Raw genomic sequence first — 18899 nt, forward strand, 5'->3', positions numbered from 1 at the left:
GTACACGTAAACACGATCGAAATGGACAGATCACATCCCAATGAATGGTCCCCCCCCGCCTTGCTTTAATAGGTTTTGGGACAAATGTCAGGGATGATTTTTTGACCCAGTCCAGCCCTGCTGTTCAGACGAGAACTCTGTACTGTGCTGTGTACACGCTCTGATAGTTGTGTATAATTTATCGTCTCCTAATCCTACGCTTCCATTTGGTGACAATTTGGCCGTTTTTCAGACGCGACCAACAAACCGTGTTTTACACAGCTGGTGCCAAATGATTAATTGATTACTTCACTAAAGCAAAAGACGCAAAACTGTGAATTAAATTAGAATAAACAAGCTTGCAAGGCGTCACGGTGTGAGCTTGTAGATTGATTGGCCAGCGGTATATACTTCAATTATGATGATATACTGTGGTGTAAAAATCACTATATATATACAGTTATAACTACATCTCAACTCATAACAAAAATAAAGTGGCACTTATGTCAGTACAAGTTGTACAATCTCATGTGTCATAGCTGCCATCTAGTGGACGATTAGTTGATTGCACATTATTAGCTCATACGTTAAAGCTTCTGCACAGCTTGTTTTTGCCTTTCTTTCTTTCTTGTCCTAACAAAGTGTGTTGGTATTATTTGTTCTTCTAGGAGTATATTCTGGACAAGTGTAAGAAGACTGAGCAGAGGACGCTCCAGTTAGCGAACCACAGCGCTTCCATCTGCCAGTTCTACAAGGACCAGGACCTCACCAGAGGTAAAGGACCAGTAGCATGGTTGTAGTACAGGTCTACAAGGACCAGGACCTCACCAGAGGTAAAGGACCAGTAGCATGGTTGTAGTACAGGTCTACAAGGACCAGGACCTCACCAGAGGTAAAGGACCAGTAGCATGGTTGTAGTACAGGTCTACAAGGACCAGGACCTCACCAGAGGTAAAGGACCAGTAGCATGGTTGTAGTACAGGTCTACAAGGACCAGGACCTCACCAGAGGTAAAGGACCAGTAGCATGGTTGTAGTACAGGTCTACAAGGACCAGGACCTCACCAGAGGTAAAGGACCAGTAGCATGGTTGTAGTACAGGTCTACAAGGACCAGGACCTCACCAGAGGTAAAGGACCAGTAGCATGGTTGTAGTACAGGTCTACCAGGACCAGGACCTCACCAGAGGTGAAGGACCAGTAGCATGGTTGTAGTACAGGTGTACAAGGACCAGGACCTCACCAGAGGTAAAGGACCAGTAGCATGGTTGTAGTACAGGTCTACAAGGACCAGGACCTCACCAGAGGTAAAGGACCAGTAGCATGGTTGTAGTACAGGTCTACCAGGACCAGGACCTCACCAGAGGTAAAGGACCAGTAGCATGGTTGTAGTACAGGTCTACAAGGACCAGGACCTCACCAGAGGTAAAGGACCAGTAGCATGGTTGTAGTACAGGTCTACAAGGACCAGGACCTCACCAGAGGTAAAGGACCAGTAGCATGGTTGTAGTACAGGTCTACAAGGACCAGTATTCATGCATGTGTGGTTTTAGTTTTAGTCACATTTTAGTCATCTGGAATGTTTTAGTTTTAGTCGACTAAACATCATAAGATTTTAACAATGTATTTGGGCGGGCCTTTTTTCCACTTGCTGAAAATAGACCATCTACAAGCCCAGCTGGGACGCGTTGTGGGCTTGTAGATCGTCTATTTTCAGCATGCAACTAATTATAAAATGACTTATACTGGATATTTTGTCCACTAGTCCCTTTCTAACATTTTAGTCTTAGTTTTAGTCATCATAGCTTAGTTTTTATTTAGTTTCCATTTAGTTTTCGTCAGTGGAAAAAGGTAGTCAACACTGGTTGAAAGCAGGGGTCGTCAACTTGTGCGTACACGGGCAAATGTGTCCGCGGCAAAGACTTGGTCAGTAGACACACCATAGAGCGCCGAGGTCCTGACGTCACTGGCTCATCCCCTGGTTCTGCCTGGTTCACGGAAGTAAATTCTCTATGGAGAATAGCATGAGGTCATCTTAAAATCATTTCATATAAGCGTTGTGGTCCAAAAATAAACAAACTGTCTCGGCGATATTGTCAGGGAGGTGTCTCTGTATCGTTATATTGTCAGGGAGGTGTCTCTGTATCGTTATATTGTCAGGGAGGTGTCTCTGTATCGTTATATTGTCAGGGAGGTGTCTCTGTATCGTTATATTGTCGGGGAGGTGTCTCTGTATCGTTATATTGTCGGGGAGGTGTCTCTGTATCGTTTGTCGGGGAGGTGCCTCTGTATCGTTATATTGTCGGGGAGGTGTCTCTGTATCGTTATATTGTCGGGGAGGTGTCTCTGTATCGTTATATTGTCTGGGAGGTGTCTCTGTATCGTTATATTGTCAGGGAGGTGTCTCTGTATCGTTATATTGTCAGGGAGGTGTCTCTGTATCGTTACATTGTCGGGGAGGTGTCTCTGTATCGTTACATTGTCAGGGAGGCGTCTCTGTATCGTTATATTGTCAGGGAGGTGTCTCTGTATCGTTATATTGTCAGGGAGGTGTCTCTGTATCGTTATATTGTCAGGGAGGTGTCTCTGTATCGTTATATTGTCAGGGAGGTGTCTGTATCGTTATATTGTCAGGGAGGTGTCTGTATCGTTATATTGTCAGGGAGGTGTCTCTGTATCGTTATATTGTCAGGGAGGTGTCTCTGTATCGTTTTACCGACAGTCAGTCACTCATATTTGATACAGTCTGTTTCTAGCGAAAATGTAACTAATTCAGCAGCAGTAACAATAGTGTTTTCTCTGTCAGTTGATTCTTCATATCCATAGGAGTGAAACGGCCTGGATGACATGTTTATTTTTCAAACACGGTTCTTGTATGAGGTGATCTAAAATCCCCCCAATGGGGATTATTTACAATGCAAATAAAACGTACATGAACCCGTGGATTTCTACCGATATTGACGTCAGACTTCAGTGCTCTATTATAATGTTCTTATAGAGCGTTGCAGTCCCGCCCCCTTTCATGACGACGCCAGGCCCAGTCCCGCCCCCTTTCATGACGACGCCAGGCCCAGTCCCGCCCCCTTTCATGACGACGCCAGGCCCAGTCCCGCCCCCTTTCATGACGACACCAGGCCCAGGAAATAATTCCCAATGCATTTTTCCCAATAGACATTTCAAAAAGTATTTATTTAAAGACCTTTTAAGCGTCGTACAAAGCCAACTCGAGTCGTGACAAATCATGACAATAAACACAATATTTTGGACCAAACAAATAATTACAAAGAAGAAAAACAACACAAAAAGTGTTGTTCTTTTCTTCTTTCTAATTCATTTTTGGCCCAAAACATTGTGTTTATTGTCATGATTTGTCACGACAAGAGTTGTCTTTGTCCGCAGCGTAAACGTCTTTAAATAAATACTTTTTGAAAAGTCTATGAGGAAAATTAACAGGGAATTATTTTACGGGTCTCTCGGCACTCTATTGTCTCCACCAGGCCAAAGGCAGAATGGGGGTTAGGAATGGCGGTGTGTGTAACCTTCTGAATGAAACCCTCTCTCTCCTGTAGACATAGACCTGAATGTTCTCTCTCTCTCTCCTGTAGACATAGACCTGAATGTTCTCTCTCTCTCTCTCCTGTAGACATAGACCTGAATGTTCTCTCTCTCTCTCCTGTAGACATAGACCTGAATGTTCTCTCTCTCTCTCCTGTAGACATAGACCTGAATGTTCTCCCTCTCTCTCCTGTAGACATAGACCTGAATGTTCTCTCTCTCTCTCTCTCCTGTAGACATAGACCTGAATGTTCTCTCTCTCTCCTGTAGACATAGACCTGAATGTTCTCTCTCTCTCTCCTGTAGACATAGACCTGAATGTTCTCTCTCTCTCTCCTGTAGACATAGACCTGAATGTTCTCTCTCTCTCTCTCTCCTGTAGACATAGACCTGAATGTTCTCTCTCTCTCTCCTGTAGACATAGACCTGAATGTTCTCCCTCTCTCTCCTGTAGACATAGACCTGAATGTTCTCCCTCTCTCTCCTGTAGACATAGACCTGAATGTTCTCTCTCTCTCTCCTGTAGACATAGACCTGAATGTTCTCTCTCTCTCTCCTGTAGACATAGACCTGAATGTTCTCTCTCTCTCTCCTGTAGACATAGACCTGAATGTTCTCTATCTCTCTCTCTCCTGTAGACATAGACCTGAATGTTCTCTCTCTCTCCTGTAGACATAGACCTGAATGTTCTCTCTCTCTCTCTCTCCTGTAGACATAGACCTGAATGTTCTCCCTCTCTCTCCTGTAGACATAGATGTTCTCTCTCTCTCTCTCTCTCTCCTGTAGACATAGACCTGAATGTTCTCTCTCTCTCTCTCTCTCTCTCTCTCCTGTAGACATAGACCTGAATGTTCTCTCTCTCTCTCTCTCTCCTGTAGACATAGACCTGAATGTTATCTCTCTCTCTCTCTCTCCTGTAGACATAGACCTGAATGTTCTCTCTCTCTCTCCTGTAGACATAGACCTGAATGTTCTCTCTCTCTCTCCTGTAGACATAGACCTGAATGTTCTCTCTCTCTCTCTCCTGTAGACATAGACCTGAATGTTCTCTCTCTCTCTCCTGTAGACATAGACCTGAATGTTCTCTCTCTCTCTCTCCTGTAGACATAGACCTGAATGTTCTCTCTCTCTCTCTCTCTCCTGTAGACATAGACCTGAATGTTCTCTCTCTCTCTCTCTCCTGTAGACATAGACCTGAATGTTCTCTCTCTCTCTCTCTCCTGTAGACATAGACCTGAATGTTCTCTCTCTCTCTCTCTCTCCTGTAGACATAGACCTGAATGTTCTCTCTCTCTCTCTCCTGTAGACATAGACCTGAATGTTCTCTCTCTCTCTCTCTCGTAGACATAGACCTGAATGTTCTCTCTCTCTCTCTCTCTCTCTCTCTCTCTCTCTCTCTCTCTCTCTCTCTCTCCTGTAGACATAGACCTGAATGTTCTCTCTCTCTCTCTCTCTCTCTCTCTCTCTCTCTCTCTCTCTCTCTCTCTCTCTCTCTCTCTCTCTCTCCTGTAGACATAGACCTGAATGTTCTCTCTCTCTCTCTCTCCTGTAGACATAGACCTGAATGTTCTCTCTCTCTCTCCTGTAGACATAGACCTGAATGTTCTCTCTCTCTCTCTCCTGTAGACATAGACCTGAATGTTCTCTCTCTCTCTCTCTCTCTCCTGTAGACATAGACCTGAATGTTCTCTCTCTCTCTCTCTCCTGTAGACATAGACCTGAATGTTCTCTCTCTCTCTCCTGTAGACATAGACCTGAATGTTCTCTCTCTCTCTCCTGTAGACATAGACCTGAATGTTCTCTCTCTCTCTCCTGTAGACATAGACCTGAATGTTCTCTCTCTCTCTCCTGTAGACATAGACCTGAATGTTCTCTCTCTCTCTCTCTCCTGTAGACATAGACCTGAATGTTCTCTCTCTCTCTCTCCTGTAGACATAGACCTGAATGTTCTCTCTCTCTCTCCTGTAGACATCGGCATGGAACACTTCATGAAGAAGGTGGAGGCGGCTCACTGCGCAGCGTGTGACGTCTTCATTCCCATGCAGCCTCATCTGATCCAGGAACACATGAGGTCCCCTGACCACAACTACAACCGAAAGGTGACGATGGGACTGATATCTATAAACTAAATGATGTCTTGGTGGCATTAGGTTTACATAGATTGTGCATTACATTCACCCATTCACACACGCATTCACACACCGATGGCGGCGGAAACCATGCAAGGCACCAACCTGCACATCAGGAGCAATCAGGGGTTCAGAGTCTTGCTCAAGGACACTTCGACACTAACTCTGGGGGAGCCCACAGGGATCGAACTGTTACCATCCAGCCACTCTACCGCTGAACCACCGCCGCCATGTAGACATAGTAAAGACTACATCAAGTACTCAAGTCAGGCCCAATCAATATTATTGATTTGTATATAGGGTATGCGCATGCATAAAGTGACAGGCAAAGTGAGTTTAACATTATTTAACACCTTGGATGTCCAAGGCGGAGTTCTCCGTCCAAGTTCAAGGTCATGGTCAAGTGCCCAACACGGAGATTGATAAACAGGACGGAGATTAATGATAACAAAACCGTTCGCATCGCTCTAGAGCCTTGGAGCGCTTGTTGCCCGATCCGATGACGTGTCAAAAAGTGACACGTCATCGAAAATCTCCCCTGCCCGTTTAGCTGACGAAAACGAAAATCTTAAAACGATCATAACTCCCGATCTAAATCATCCCGTCTAATTCTGAAAAAAGATCCTGTGTTTGACGGCGCTCCGCGGTCCAGTCGCTAGTCGCGATAGATTTATTATTACCTCCCGTTGTTGTCGATCGACTCTAGAGTGGTGTGGCTATTGTTAGCTGCTACACAGACATGCACACCAGCTTCCGGTGCGCCAGTAAAAGTGGTCCGTGCGCTATAAATGATAGGCACCCTGGATGAAATGGATTCAATAGTTCCGGGCCTCTAAGGTGTTAATGTTCTTTAATGCAATTAGATTTTCTGTTTGGATGTCTGGGCTGTCGAGGCCAGAACGGAGGCGTTCCTGCATAACTTCCGGGTTTAATGATGATGTCACGCGCATACCCTGTATTAAGAATGTTTTTCCTTTTGACATTTTGAATGACTTGTTTATCCTTTGTTTGTATTTCCAAAGGGAATGATGGAACAGTCCAAGAGGGACAGTCTGTCCGTCGCTCGTAGCATCCTTAACCACAAAGTCATTGCACAGAAGTTGGAGACTTTCCTCAAGGTATACACAAGGTTTTTTGCATCGTGTAAGCTTGCTTCCAACAGCCAATATCTTTTCAATAATCTTAGTTTATCTAATTGTATACAAAATTGACATTTAACACTAGTTTTCACGACTAATCATGTTTTACTCTATTCAAATATCGCATTATTTCTTTCTCAGCGGTACAAAGCTAATATACGATACTTCTTTAATCCATTTTTACCTGAGATCAGCTTCTAAAAATGTCTTCTAAATCCTGACAGTTTGTCAGTGGTTCTTCGATTTTTCAAAAATAGCAGTCCTACAAGACCTACAAGCTACAAGCTCATAGCGCGCCACCGAGTGGCGCGCTATGAGCTTGTAGATCTGCTATTTTTCAATAGCTAAAGCATAACATAATGCTAACACCAAAAGGGGTTCCCGCCCAAAATGGGAGGACTTCTTAAACGCCTTTTTAATGATATCCCGCACCGCCAACGACGCCTTTAACGTGTTAATTAGCGCTCTATTTAATGATAAAACTATAAAGTTGGCTTACCGCTAATCAAAGCTCCCCTCGAGCGGCAGCTCCGTGTTCCATTGCTTCCCCTTAAGCCTCAATGCATTGGAAAAACAGCAAGGTGGTGGATGAGGCCTTTCTGGGCCTTTTTAAGAGTAACATAATGAACGCTTCTAAAGACTCTTAGCGAGTGAATAATCCGATCAGCGTGACCACCTCCACCATTGTTGTTGACAGTAGAGGTGGAGGCCGTCTTCTTCTACAGCCAAATAGAATGGTGGTGAACGGTGGCGGTTGCTGAACTATCGGCGCCCCCTGCTGGCGGGGGTTGAGTTAACGTTTCTTCCGCTTCCACTCGGCAGGGGGAGAATCCCTTCGCTGATAACCAGGACGACCAGGATCCCGAGGATTCCATGAACATGGACGTATCTGAGTTGGAGATGACCAATGACAACCAGGCGGAGGCGGAGCCTACCGAGGCGGAGGCGGAGCTGGTGGAGGCGGAGCCAACCGAGGCGGAGCCTGCGGAGGCGGAGCCTATTGAGGCAGAGGCGGAGCCTATTGAGACTGAGGCGGAGGTGGAGCCTTTCAAGGATGAGGCGGCACCCGAGGAAAAGATCGAGGCAGAACCTGAGGCAGAGATTGAGGCAGTCGAGGGTGAGCGGACGGAAGCGGAGACTGTCCCAGAGGCTGTTGAGGGTGACGGGACAGAGGGAGAGACTGTGCCAGGAGCAGTTGAGGGCGAGACGACAGAGGGAGGGATTGTGCCAGAGGTTCTTGCAGAGGGTGACAGTCGAGAGGGAGAGATGGTGCCAGTTGAGGAGGGTGACAGTCGAGAGGGAGAGATTGTGCCAGTGGTGGTTGAGGGAGGTGACAGTCGAGAGGGAGAGATTGTGCCAGTTGAGGAGGGTGACAGTCGAGAGGGAGAGATTGTGCCAGTGGTGGTTGAGGGGGGTGACAGTCGAGAGGGAGAGATTGTGCCAGTTGAGGAGGGTGACAGTCGAGAGGGAGAGATTGTGCCAGTGGTGGTTGAGGGAGGTGAGGGGACAGAGGGAGATAAGTTGGAAGAGGATTTAGGAGTAGAGGGGGAGGAGGAGGAGCGGCAGGGAAAAGACCAGGAGGCTGAAGATGAGGAAGGTTTTGAGATGGGCTGTGAGGATGAAGAGGAGGGAGTAGAACATTACTTGGATGAAGATGAGGATGAGGTGGATGAAGGAATAGTGGCGACAGAGGCGGAGGATGACATATTAAGGAATGATGATGACGACGATGCGGTGGTGGTCCTAGACTAGAGTGGCCATTTTTAAACGTCAGTGTGAATTTTTCTACTTTATTTTTTATTTTAATGCTGTTGGAATACCTTGTCCTCGCCCCCCCCCCCCGCCCCCCCCCCCCTGCCCCCGCCCCTGGTTTCTCACACACTAGTAAGCCTGGAAATCACGTATACTTTTTATTTTTGTTTATAGATTTATTTTGTGCCTTTTGTTTGTTTCCGCAACTCTTTATCTTTGTTGAAATTCATTCGTTAGTTTAGACTTGTCAAGTGGTGAGAAATGTTATTTATATTTTTCATTCACATGAGAGTTGACCCGGTGGTCCTAACTGGTCCTAACTGGTCCTAACTGGTCCTAACTGGTTTATGATGGTGACGACGGGAGGAGATCCCTCCCTGTCGGTCACCTCTGTGACAGGAGGCCTAACCTCCCTGTCGGTCACCTCTGTGACAGGAGGAGATCCCTCCCTGTCGGTCACCTCTGTGACAGGAGGCCTAACCTCCCTGTCGGTCACCTCTGTGACAGGAGGCCTAACCTCCCTGTCGGTCACCTCTGTGACAGGAGGCCTAACCTCCCTGTCGGTCACCTCTGTGACAGGAGGCCTAACCTCCCTGTCGGTCACCTCTGTGACAGGAGGAGATCCCTCCCTGTCGGTCACCTCTGTGACAGGAGGAGATCCCTCCCTGTCGGTCACCTCTGTGACAGGAGGAGATCCCTCCCTGTCGGTCACCTCTGTGACAGGAGGAGATCCCTCCCTGTCGGTCACCTCTGTGACAGGAGGCCTAACCTCCGTCGGTCACCTCTGTGACAGGAGGAGATCCCTCCCTGTCGGTCACCTCTGTGACAGGAGGCCTAACCTCCCTGTCGGTCACCTCTGTGACAGGAGGAGATCCCTCCCTGTCGGTCACCTCTGTGACAGGAGGCCTAACCTCCCTGTCGGTCACCTCTGTGACAGGAGGCCTTCCCTCCCTGTCGGTCACCTCTGTGACAGGAGGAGATCCCTCCCTGTCGGTCACCTCTGTGACAGGAGGAGATCCCTCCCTGTCGGTCACCTCTGTGACAGGAGGAGATCCCTCCCTGTCGGTCACCTCTGTGACAGGAGGAGATACCTCCCTGTCGGTCACCTCTGTGACAGGAGGCCTAACCTCCCTGTCGGTCACCTCTGTGACAGGAGGCCTAACCTCCCTGTCGGTCACCTCTGTGACAGGAGGCCTTAGGGACTAAAGGCCTAATCATAGTCTGGGTTTTGGGTGGTGAGGTGACCACCGGAGCTGTAATAAGAACAGAGAAGGGCTGGGGGAGAACGGTGCTTTGATCTTCACCTACAACGTTATGTTGTAGTTCGGTGGTCACCTCACCACCGAACATATTAGACTATGAATAACGCTGAACGGTTATGCACAGAGCAACATCATGTTACATTGAATTCACCTCGCCTTGTGTTTAAGAATCTGAAACGGTGGACTTTGGGTTGGGGTGGAAACAGCAGTGGGAACGGAAGAGGCGTTGTTTTGTCTCTTGAGTACAAATAAAGAACTTGTTGAATATACACTGATGTTTTGTTGTTGTTGTTTTATATACACTGATGTTTTGTTGTTGTTGTTTTATATACACTGATGTTTTGTTGTTGTTTTATATACACTGATGTTTTGTTGTTGTTGTTTTTTTTTTTTAGTTTTTAGTCAGTCTCTTGAATAGTTTTCATTTAGTTTTAGTCACATTTTAGTCACCTGGAATGTTTTAGTGTTAGTCTAGTTTTAGTCGACTAAATGTCATAAGATTTTAGCAGCAGTGGTTTTCAAAAATACATTTTAGTCGACTAAATCAACTGTAGATTTAGTCGACTAAAATGTATTTTTGAAAACCACTGCTGTGAAATGGCAAATGTTGTATCCAGACAATTGAATCTGGGAAATGGTGTTTGTCCAAAAAGGATAATTACTTCCAAAAAGTCAAAGATGTAAAAGGACAGAAACTAATTTCCATTTCTATCCTAGAAGTATTTCCATTTCTATCGTACTTTTTCTCCACTACATTTGTTTGGAAACGTTACTTTGCATATTTTGATTATTATTTTTTACAAAACATGCATTAACCACTTCATTTTCGCTGTTTTCAAAGGATTTTTCTTTTTTTGTTTACTTTGAAATTACTATTTGAAATCTTGCAACTAGACATTCTCCATAATGAACAAATACTTTACTCAAGTACATTTTGAATTCCAGACTTTTATTATTTCTACATTGCAGACAGTATTGATATTTTTTTACTTGGGTAAGAATTGTGAGTACACTACTTTTTCCACTACTGGTTAGTGGGGGTTCATTGCCGGACAAAGCCAACTCTTGTCGTGACAAATCATGACGATAAACACAATGTTTTGGGCCAAACAAAGAATTAGAAAGTAGAAAAAAACGGCAGGTTACAACACTTTTTTTTTGTTTTTCTTCTTTGTAATTGTTTGTTTGGGCCAAAATATTGTGTTTATTTTCATGATTTGTCACGACTCGAGTTGGCTTTGTCCGCGGCGTAACCGTCTTTAAATAAATACTTTTTGAAATGTCTATGGGAAAAATGCATTGCGATTCATTTCCTGGGCCTGGCGTCGTCATGACAGGAGGCGGGACTGCGACGCTCTCATTGACCCATCTTTAAAACGAGTATCAACATTGGCCACCAGGCGGCGTACCGACTCCATCGTTTTTCAACTGAGCAGAACGGATACAGCAAGTGTAATACTGTCCAATGCTCTGCCAGCAGGCCTAATAACTGTTTACTGTATGACTACTGTACTACAACTACGACCACTACACTTGAGTAAAGATAATTAGCCTATATAAATTATATAATTTCGCTACTCGCCAAAACAAAGGCAGTTTTATTATGTTGATATTCTCTGCGGCAGGAACCCCTCACTCTCTCTCTCTCTCTCTCTCTCTCTCTCCCTCTCTCTCTCCCCCTTTCTCACTCTCTCTCTCTCTCTCTCTCTCCCCCTTTCTCACTCTCTCAAAACCCCACCTTTTGTGTAAAATCAACTTTCCGGTCAGAAAACGACCTGTCTATGTATACGGATTCACTAAACTACCGTACGCCATTGATTGATTGATTGAAATATGTATTAACAGTTTGCAGAATTACAGTACATTTCAAGCACAAACTCAATACAAAGACTGTTAACTGTGAGTGGACGACCCAATTAAGCATTACACTTGTTTACAAGCGGGTCCACCATGTTCAATTAATCAAAACATTTAGAGACATACAAATAGACACTTCTATATAGACAAAGAACAGAACAGGAATTCATCATAGAGGTAAAAAGGGAAAAGAAACATACAGTGAGGGGGAAAAGGGGAGGGGGGGTTTCAGATTTTTACGGGGGCCAGTTTCGAATTGCAGCCGTCCGTAGGTTCCCTTTGAGAGCGGTTTTGAAGGAGTCAAGGGATTCACATGTCTTAATGGTAAATGGTAAATGGTGCATTTATATAGCGCCTTTATCCAAGGCGCTTTACATAGATTGTGCATTACATTCACCCATTCACACACACATTCATACACCGATTGCGGCGGAAGCCATGCAAGGTACCAACCAGCACATCGGGAGCAATTTGGGGTTCAGTGTCTTGCCCAAGGACACTTCGACATGTAGCCAGGAGGAGCCGGGATTCGAACCGCCGACCCATGGATCATTGGACGACCTGCTCTACCTCTTGAGCCACAGTCGCCCACTGTTGGTAGGGCGTTCCACATTTTGGTGGCATAGGAGCGAAAATAATTTAGTCCCTTGTTTGTGCCGAATCTGGGTTGTACATGGTTCGTTGCACTCCCTCTGGTGTTGTGGGTGTGGACTTCGTTAACATTAAAGTATCTAGACAGGTACATGGGTATCTTAGTGAAGTATCTAGACAGGTACATGGGTATCTTAGTGAAGTATTTAGACAGGTACATGGGTATCTTAGTGAAGTATCTAGACAGGTACATGGGTATCTTAGTGAAGTATCTAGACAGGTACATGGGTATCTTAGTGAAGTATCTAGACGGGTACATGGGTATCTTAGTGAAGTATCTAGACAGGTACATGGGTATCTTAGTGAAGTATCTAGACAGGTACATGGGTATCTTAGTGAAGTATCTAGACAGGTACATGGGTATCTTAGTGAAGTATCTAGACAGGTACGTGGGTATCTTAGTGAAGTATCTAGACAGGTACATGGGTATCTTAGTGAAGTATCTAGACCGGTACGTGGGTATCTTAGTGAAGTATTTAGACAGGTACATGGGTATCTTAGTGAAGTATCTAGACAGGTACGTGGGTATCTTAGTGAAGTATCTAGACAGGTACGTGGGTATCTTAGTGAAGTATCTAGACAGGTACGTGGGTATCTTAGTGAAGTATCTAGACAGGTACATGGGTATCTTAGTGAAGTATTTAGACAGGTACATGGGTATCTTAGTGAAGTATCTAGACAGGTACGTGGGTATCTTAGTGAAGTATCTAGACAGGTACGTGGGTATCTTAGTGAAGTATCTAGACAGGTACATGGGTATCTTAGTGAAGTATCTAGACAGGTACATGGGTATCTTAGTGAAGTATCTAGACAGGTACATGGGTATCTTAGTGAAGTATCTAGACAGGTACATGGGTATCTTAGTGAAGTATCTAGACAGGTACATGGGTATCTTAGTGAAGTATCTAGACAGGTACATGGGTATCTTAGTGAAGTATCTAGACAGGTACATGGGTATCTTAGTGAAGTATCTAGACAGGTACATGGGTATCTTGGTGAAGTATCTAGACAGGTACATGGGTATCTTAGTGAAGTATCTAGACAGGTACATGGGTATCTTAGTGAAGTATCTAGACAGGTACATGGGTATCTTAGTGAAGTATCTAGACAGGTGCATGGGTATCTTAGTGAAGTATCTAGACAGGTACATGGGTATCTTAGTGAAGTATCTAGACAGGTACATGGGTATCTTAGTGAAGTATCTAGACGGGTACATGGGTATCTTGGTGGTGTAGTGAATCTTGTGGACCAGACCCATTGCAAGATGCTGTACTCGGTCGTTGAAGCCGTCCCGGCTTCATGGTTTAGACTAAGGCTGAGCTCACACCTTTCATGCAATTCTCTGTGCTCGTTGGGTGTTGTGTCATGGCCGCCCAGCGGCCCAATGCATTTCCAATGGAGGTCACATGGTTTGACCCAACATTGTGTTGTGTGAGGGGGAGGGGCGCAGTCGTGCGCCCCTCCCCCTCACACAACACAATGTTGGGTCAAACCATGTGACCTCCATTGGAAATACATTGGGCGGCCATGACACTACCCAACGAGCACCCAACGAGCACCAGAATTGCATTAAAGGTGTGAGCTCAGCCTAGGGCTGAGCTCACACCTTTCATGCAATTCTCGTGCTCGTTGGATGCTCGTTGGATGCATGTTGTGTTGTGTCATGGCCGCCCAATGTATTTCCAATGGAGGTCACATGGTTTCACACAACATTGTGTTGTGTGAGGGGGAGGGGCGCACCCAACGAGCACAGAGAATTGCATGAAAGGTGTGAGCTCAGCCTAGGGCTGAGCTCACACCTTTAATGCAATTCTCGTGCTCGTTGGATGCATGTTGTGTTGTGTCATGGCCGCCCAATGCATTGCCAATGGAGGTCACATGGTTTCACACAACATTGTGTTGTGTGAGGGGGAGGGGCGCAGTCGTGCGCCCCTCCCCCTCACACAACACAATGTTGGGTCAAACCATGTGACCTCCATTGGAAATGCATTGGGCCGCTGGGCGGCCATGACACAACACCCAACGAGCACAGAGAATTGCATGAAAGGTGTGAGCTCAGCCTAGATCTCCTCACTGGTCAACAAAAACACCCTGAAGACCCTAACAGGAGCCCTCGTACAAGGTTTATTGGACTATGCTGCACCTCTTGGTACCACAGCACCTCAAAGGCCCTTAAAACTATTAAGGCTCCAGACTTCCCAAAACAAACTGGTCAGGCTCCTACTGGGCCTCACCCCCCGAACCCACCTCACCCCTGCCCACGTTGACAGGCTGGAATAGTTTAGGGTTGACGACAGAGTACAGCATCTTGCAATGGATCTGGTCCACAAGATTCGATACACCACCGATACCCATGTACCTGTCTAAATACTTCACTAAGATACCCATGTACCTGTCTAAATACTTCACCAAGATACCCATGTACCTGTCTAAATACTTCACTAAGATACCCATGTACCTGTCTAAATACTTCACTAAGATACCCATGTACCTGTCTAAATACTTCACTGAGATACCCATGTACCTGTCTAAATACTTCACTAAGATACCCATGTACCTGTCTAAATACTTCACTAAGATACCCATGTACCTGTCTAAATACTTCACTAAGATACCCATGTACCTGTCTAAATACTTCACTAAGATACCCATGTACCTGTCTAGATACTTCACCAAGATACCCATGTACCTGTCTAGATACTTCACCAAGATACCCATGTACCTGTCTAAATACTTCACCAAGATACCCATGTACCTGTCTAAATACTTCACTAAGATACCCATGTACCTGTCTAAATATTTCACTAAGATACCCATGTACCTGTCTAAATACTTCACTAAGATACCCATGTACCTGTCTAGATACTTCACTAAGATACCCATGTACCTGTCTAAATACTTCACTAAGATACCCATGTACCTGTCTAAATACTTCACTGAGATACCCATGTACCTGTCTAAATACTTCACTAAGATACCCATGTACCTGTCTAAATACTTCACTAAGATACCCATGTACCTGTCTAAATACTTCACTAAGATACCCATGTACCTGTCTAAATACTTCACTAAGATACCCATGTACCTGTCTAGATACTTCACCAAGATACCCATGTACCTGTCTAGATACTTCACCAAGATACCCATGTACCTGTCTAAATACTTCACCAAGATACCCATGTGCCTGTCTAAATACTTCACTAAGATACCCATGTACCTGTCTAAATACTTCACTAAGATACCCATGTACCTGTCTAGATACTTCACTAAGATACCCATGTACCTGTCTAAATACTTCACTAAGATACCCATGTACCTGTCTAAATACTTCACTGAGATACCCATGTACCTGTCTAGATACTTCACTAAGATACCCATGTACCTGTCTAAATACTTCACTAAGATACCCATGTACCTGTCTAAATACTTCACTAAGATACCCATGTACCTGTCTAAATACTTCACTAAGATACCCATGTACCTGTCTAAATACTTCACCAAGATACCCATGTACCTGTCTAAATACTTCACTAAGATACCCATGTACCTGTCTAGATACTTCACTAAGATACCCACAAGATACTTCCTTAATGTCAACGAAGTCCACGCCCACAACACCAGAGGGAGTTCAACAAACCATGTGCAACCCAGATTCGGCACAAACAAGGGACTCAATTATTTTCTCTCCTACCACCATACTACTATTACAATTTGACAAATTTGTCTAAATGTTATGATGAATTGAACATGGTGGACCCTATATTGTAAACAACAAAAACAAGTGTAATGCTTGAATTATGGTGTCGTCCACAATTAACAGTTTTGTATTGAGTTGTGCTTGGAAATGTACTGTAATTCTCCAATCTGTTAACAAATAACTTCAATCAATCAATCAATCAAAGAGGTAGCCAGGTTTCTCAAACTAAAGTAACGTCGCATCCCTGCTCGCCTCAACCAACTTCTATGACAACGATTGCATGGTATTGCACGAGCTCACTGCAGTGTTGCCAAATTGTGTGAAAGAAATAAGCAACCAGGTAAGGTATTTTAGATTCAGAAGCGACTATAGGCTACAATGTAGCCTATAGTCGCTTCTGAATCTTAAATACCTTGTATTTACGTGGTCATGTAGCCGCTACATGACCACGTGAAACCACATCGGCTATATTTGAGCCGATCTACAAGCTCACAATGCGTTGACAAGTCGTGAGCTTTTAGATCTGCTATAAAAATAATAATAATCTCAGAAAAAAGTGACAAATGTGGATAACGACACAAATGTGGTAGGGGTCACTGGCACCACATATTTTAGCTGTAGGGTAGAAATACATGAATGAATCCTTGACATGGTGTGAGAATCACTGGTTTAAATTAGGAAACACAACTATACTTTAGAAAGTAAACAAGCCCACCCCAAAACCCGCAACCACAACCAGTCAACCACCACTTTACAGGGGGAAAAAGTCTGAGGTTCGACTATCGGCCGGACCATCCTTTCCAGTACCTTGGCGTAAACTGTCCCAGGGAGGCTGGGTAATGTGATACCTCTGTAATTGGCACACACCTTCTGATCCCCCTTTTTGAAAAGTGGGACGTACCACCACCCCGGTCTGCCTCTCTCTCGGCACTGTCCCAGACTTCCACGCAATGTTGAAAAGACGTATCAACCAAGACGGCCCCTCAAAACCCAGAGCCTTCAGCATTTCTGGACGATTCTCATCAACCCCCGGAGCTTTGCCACTGTGGAGCTGCTTATTGTGCTTAACTACCTCAGTGACTTCCTTCCGGGAGATTGACGCTGATCCCCCATCATCCTCAGGCTCTGCTCCAGCCACGAAAGGGTGGGTCTGATGTCCTTGGGTTTAGGAGTTCCTCAAAGTGTTCCTTCCACCGCCCTACGACTTCCTCATTTGAAGACAGCAGAGTCCCATCCTTGGTGTACACGGCTTGGATGGTTCCCCGCTTTCCCCTCCTGAGGTGCCGTGTATACTGTCTTCCAGAATAACTTTGGAGCCGCCCGAAAGTCCTCCATGGATTCTCTGAACTCCTCCCACACCAGCTGCTTTGCCTCAGTCACAGCTGCCGCTGCTGCCCCTACATACCCCGGTAAGCATCCTTATTCAGGCGGACGGCTTCCCCGACCTCCGCTGCCCACCAGGGTGTTCAAGGGTTACCGCGCCTTGAGGCACCTAAGACCCTCTGCATGACCGATGGCACCATCACCAGGTCCAAGACCTTCAGCTCTCACCTTCTGCATGACCACAGCTGCAGCTGTGATGTGGTCCCGATGGCACCATCACCAGGTCCAAGACCTTCAGCTCTCACCTTCTGCATGACCACAGCTGCAGCTGTGATGTGGTCCCGATGGCACCATCACCAGGTCCAAGACCTTCAGCTCTCACCTTCTGCATGACCACAGCTGCAGCTGTGATGTGGTCCCGATGGCACCATCACCAGGTCCAAGACCTTCAGCTCTCACCTTCTGCATGACCACAGCTGCAGCTGTGATGTGGTCCCGATGGCACCATCACCAGGTCCAAGACCTTCAGCTCTCACCTTCTGCATGACCACAGCTGCAGCTGTGATGTGGTCCCGATGGCACCATCACCAGGTCCAAGACCTTCAGCTCTCACCTTCTGCATGACCACAGCTGCAGCTGTGATGTGGTCCCGATGGCACCATCACCAGGTCCAAGACCTTCAGCTCTCACCTTCTGCATGACCACAGCTGCAGCTGTGATCTGGTCCCGATGGCACCATCACCAGGTCCAAGACCTTCAGCTCTCACCTTCTGCATGACCACAGCTGCAGCTGTGATGTGGTCCCGATGGCACCATCGGTCCAAGACCTTCAGCTCTCACCTTCTGCATGACCACAGCTGCAGCTGTGATGTGGTCCCGATGGCACCATCACCAGGTCCAAGACCTTCAGCTCTCACCTTCTGCATGACCACAGCTGCAGCTGTGATGTGGTCCCGATGGCACCATCACCAGGTCCAAGACCTTCAGCTCTCACCGGACCGGTTCGCAGTCGAGTGTACGGCGGCTGGGATGCAGATCAGCATCTTAAAATCTGAGGCCTTGGTTCTCAGCAGGAAAGGATTGTGCAGTCCAAGTAGGGAATCCCCCAGGTGAAGGAGTTTAAGTATCTCAGGGTCTTGTTTACGAACGAGGGGAGCAGTGGTGTCATGAGGGGAGCAGTGGTGTCATGAGGGGAGCAGTGGTGTCATGAGGGGAGCAGTGGTGTCATGAGGGGAGCAGTGGTGTCATGAGGGGAGCAGTGGTGTCATGAGGGGAGCAGTGGTGTCATGAGGGGAGCAGTGGTGTCATGAGGGGAGCAGTGGTGTCACGAGGGGAGCAGTGGTGTCATGAGGGGAGCAGTGGTGTCATGAGGGGAGCAGTGGTGTCATGAGGGGAGCAGTGGTGTCATGAGGGGAGCAGTGGTGTCATGGTGAACGAGGGGAGCAGTGGTGTCATGAGGGGAGCAGTGGTGTCATGAGGGGAGCAGTGGTGTCATGAGGGGAGCAGTGGTGTCATGAGGGGAGCAGTGGTGTCATGAGGGGAGCAGTGGTGTCATGA

At 46.2% G+C, this 18899-nt stretch overlaps 1 protein-coding gene across 2 annotated transcripts in view; it reads left to right on the top strand.

Annotated features, from left to right (window-relative positions):
* LOC306921764 (uncharacterized protein) overlaps nucleotides 1-9758 on the top strand; it is a 34948-nt gene extending 25190 nt beyond the window's left edge. Inside the window, exons 10-14 of one of the 2 annotated variants that reach the window (XM_079499054.1) lie at nucleotides 648-753; nucleotides 5501-5631; nucleotides 6684-6779; nucleotides 7623-8204; nucleotides 8250-9758. In XM_079499054.1, the coding sequence (XP_079355180.1) occupies nucleotides 648-753; nucleotides 5501-5631; nucleotides 6684-6779; nucleotides 7623-8204; nucleotides 8250-8552 (1218 nt within the window). In that variant the 3' untranslated portion in view covers nucleotides 8553-9758. Of the gene's footprint in view, nucleotides 1-647; nucleotides 754-5500; nucleotides 5632-6683; nucleotides 6780-7622 lie in introns of both variants that reach the window. The other variant, XM_079499053.1, reaches the window with a different exon arrangement.
* The last annotated feature ends 9141 nt before the right edge of the window (nucleotides 9759-18899 follow it).

The sequence above is a fragment of the Electrona antarctica genome, assembly GCF_951216825.1.
Source record: "Electrona antarctica genome assembly, chromosome: 4".
NCBI lineage: Eukaryota > Metazoa > Chordata > Actinopteri > Myctophiformes > Myctophidae > Electrona > Electrona antarctica.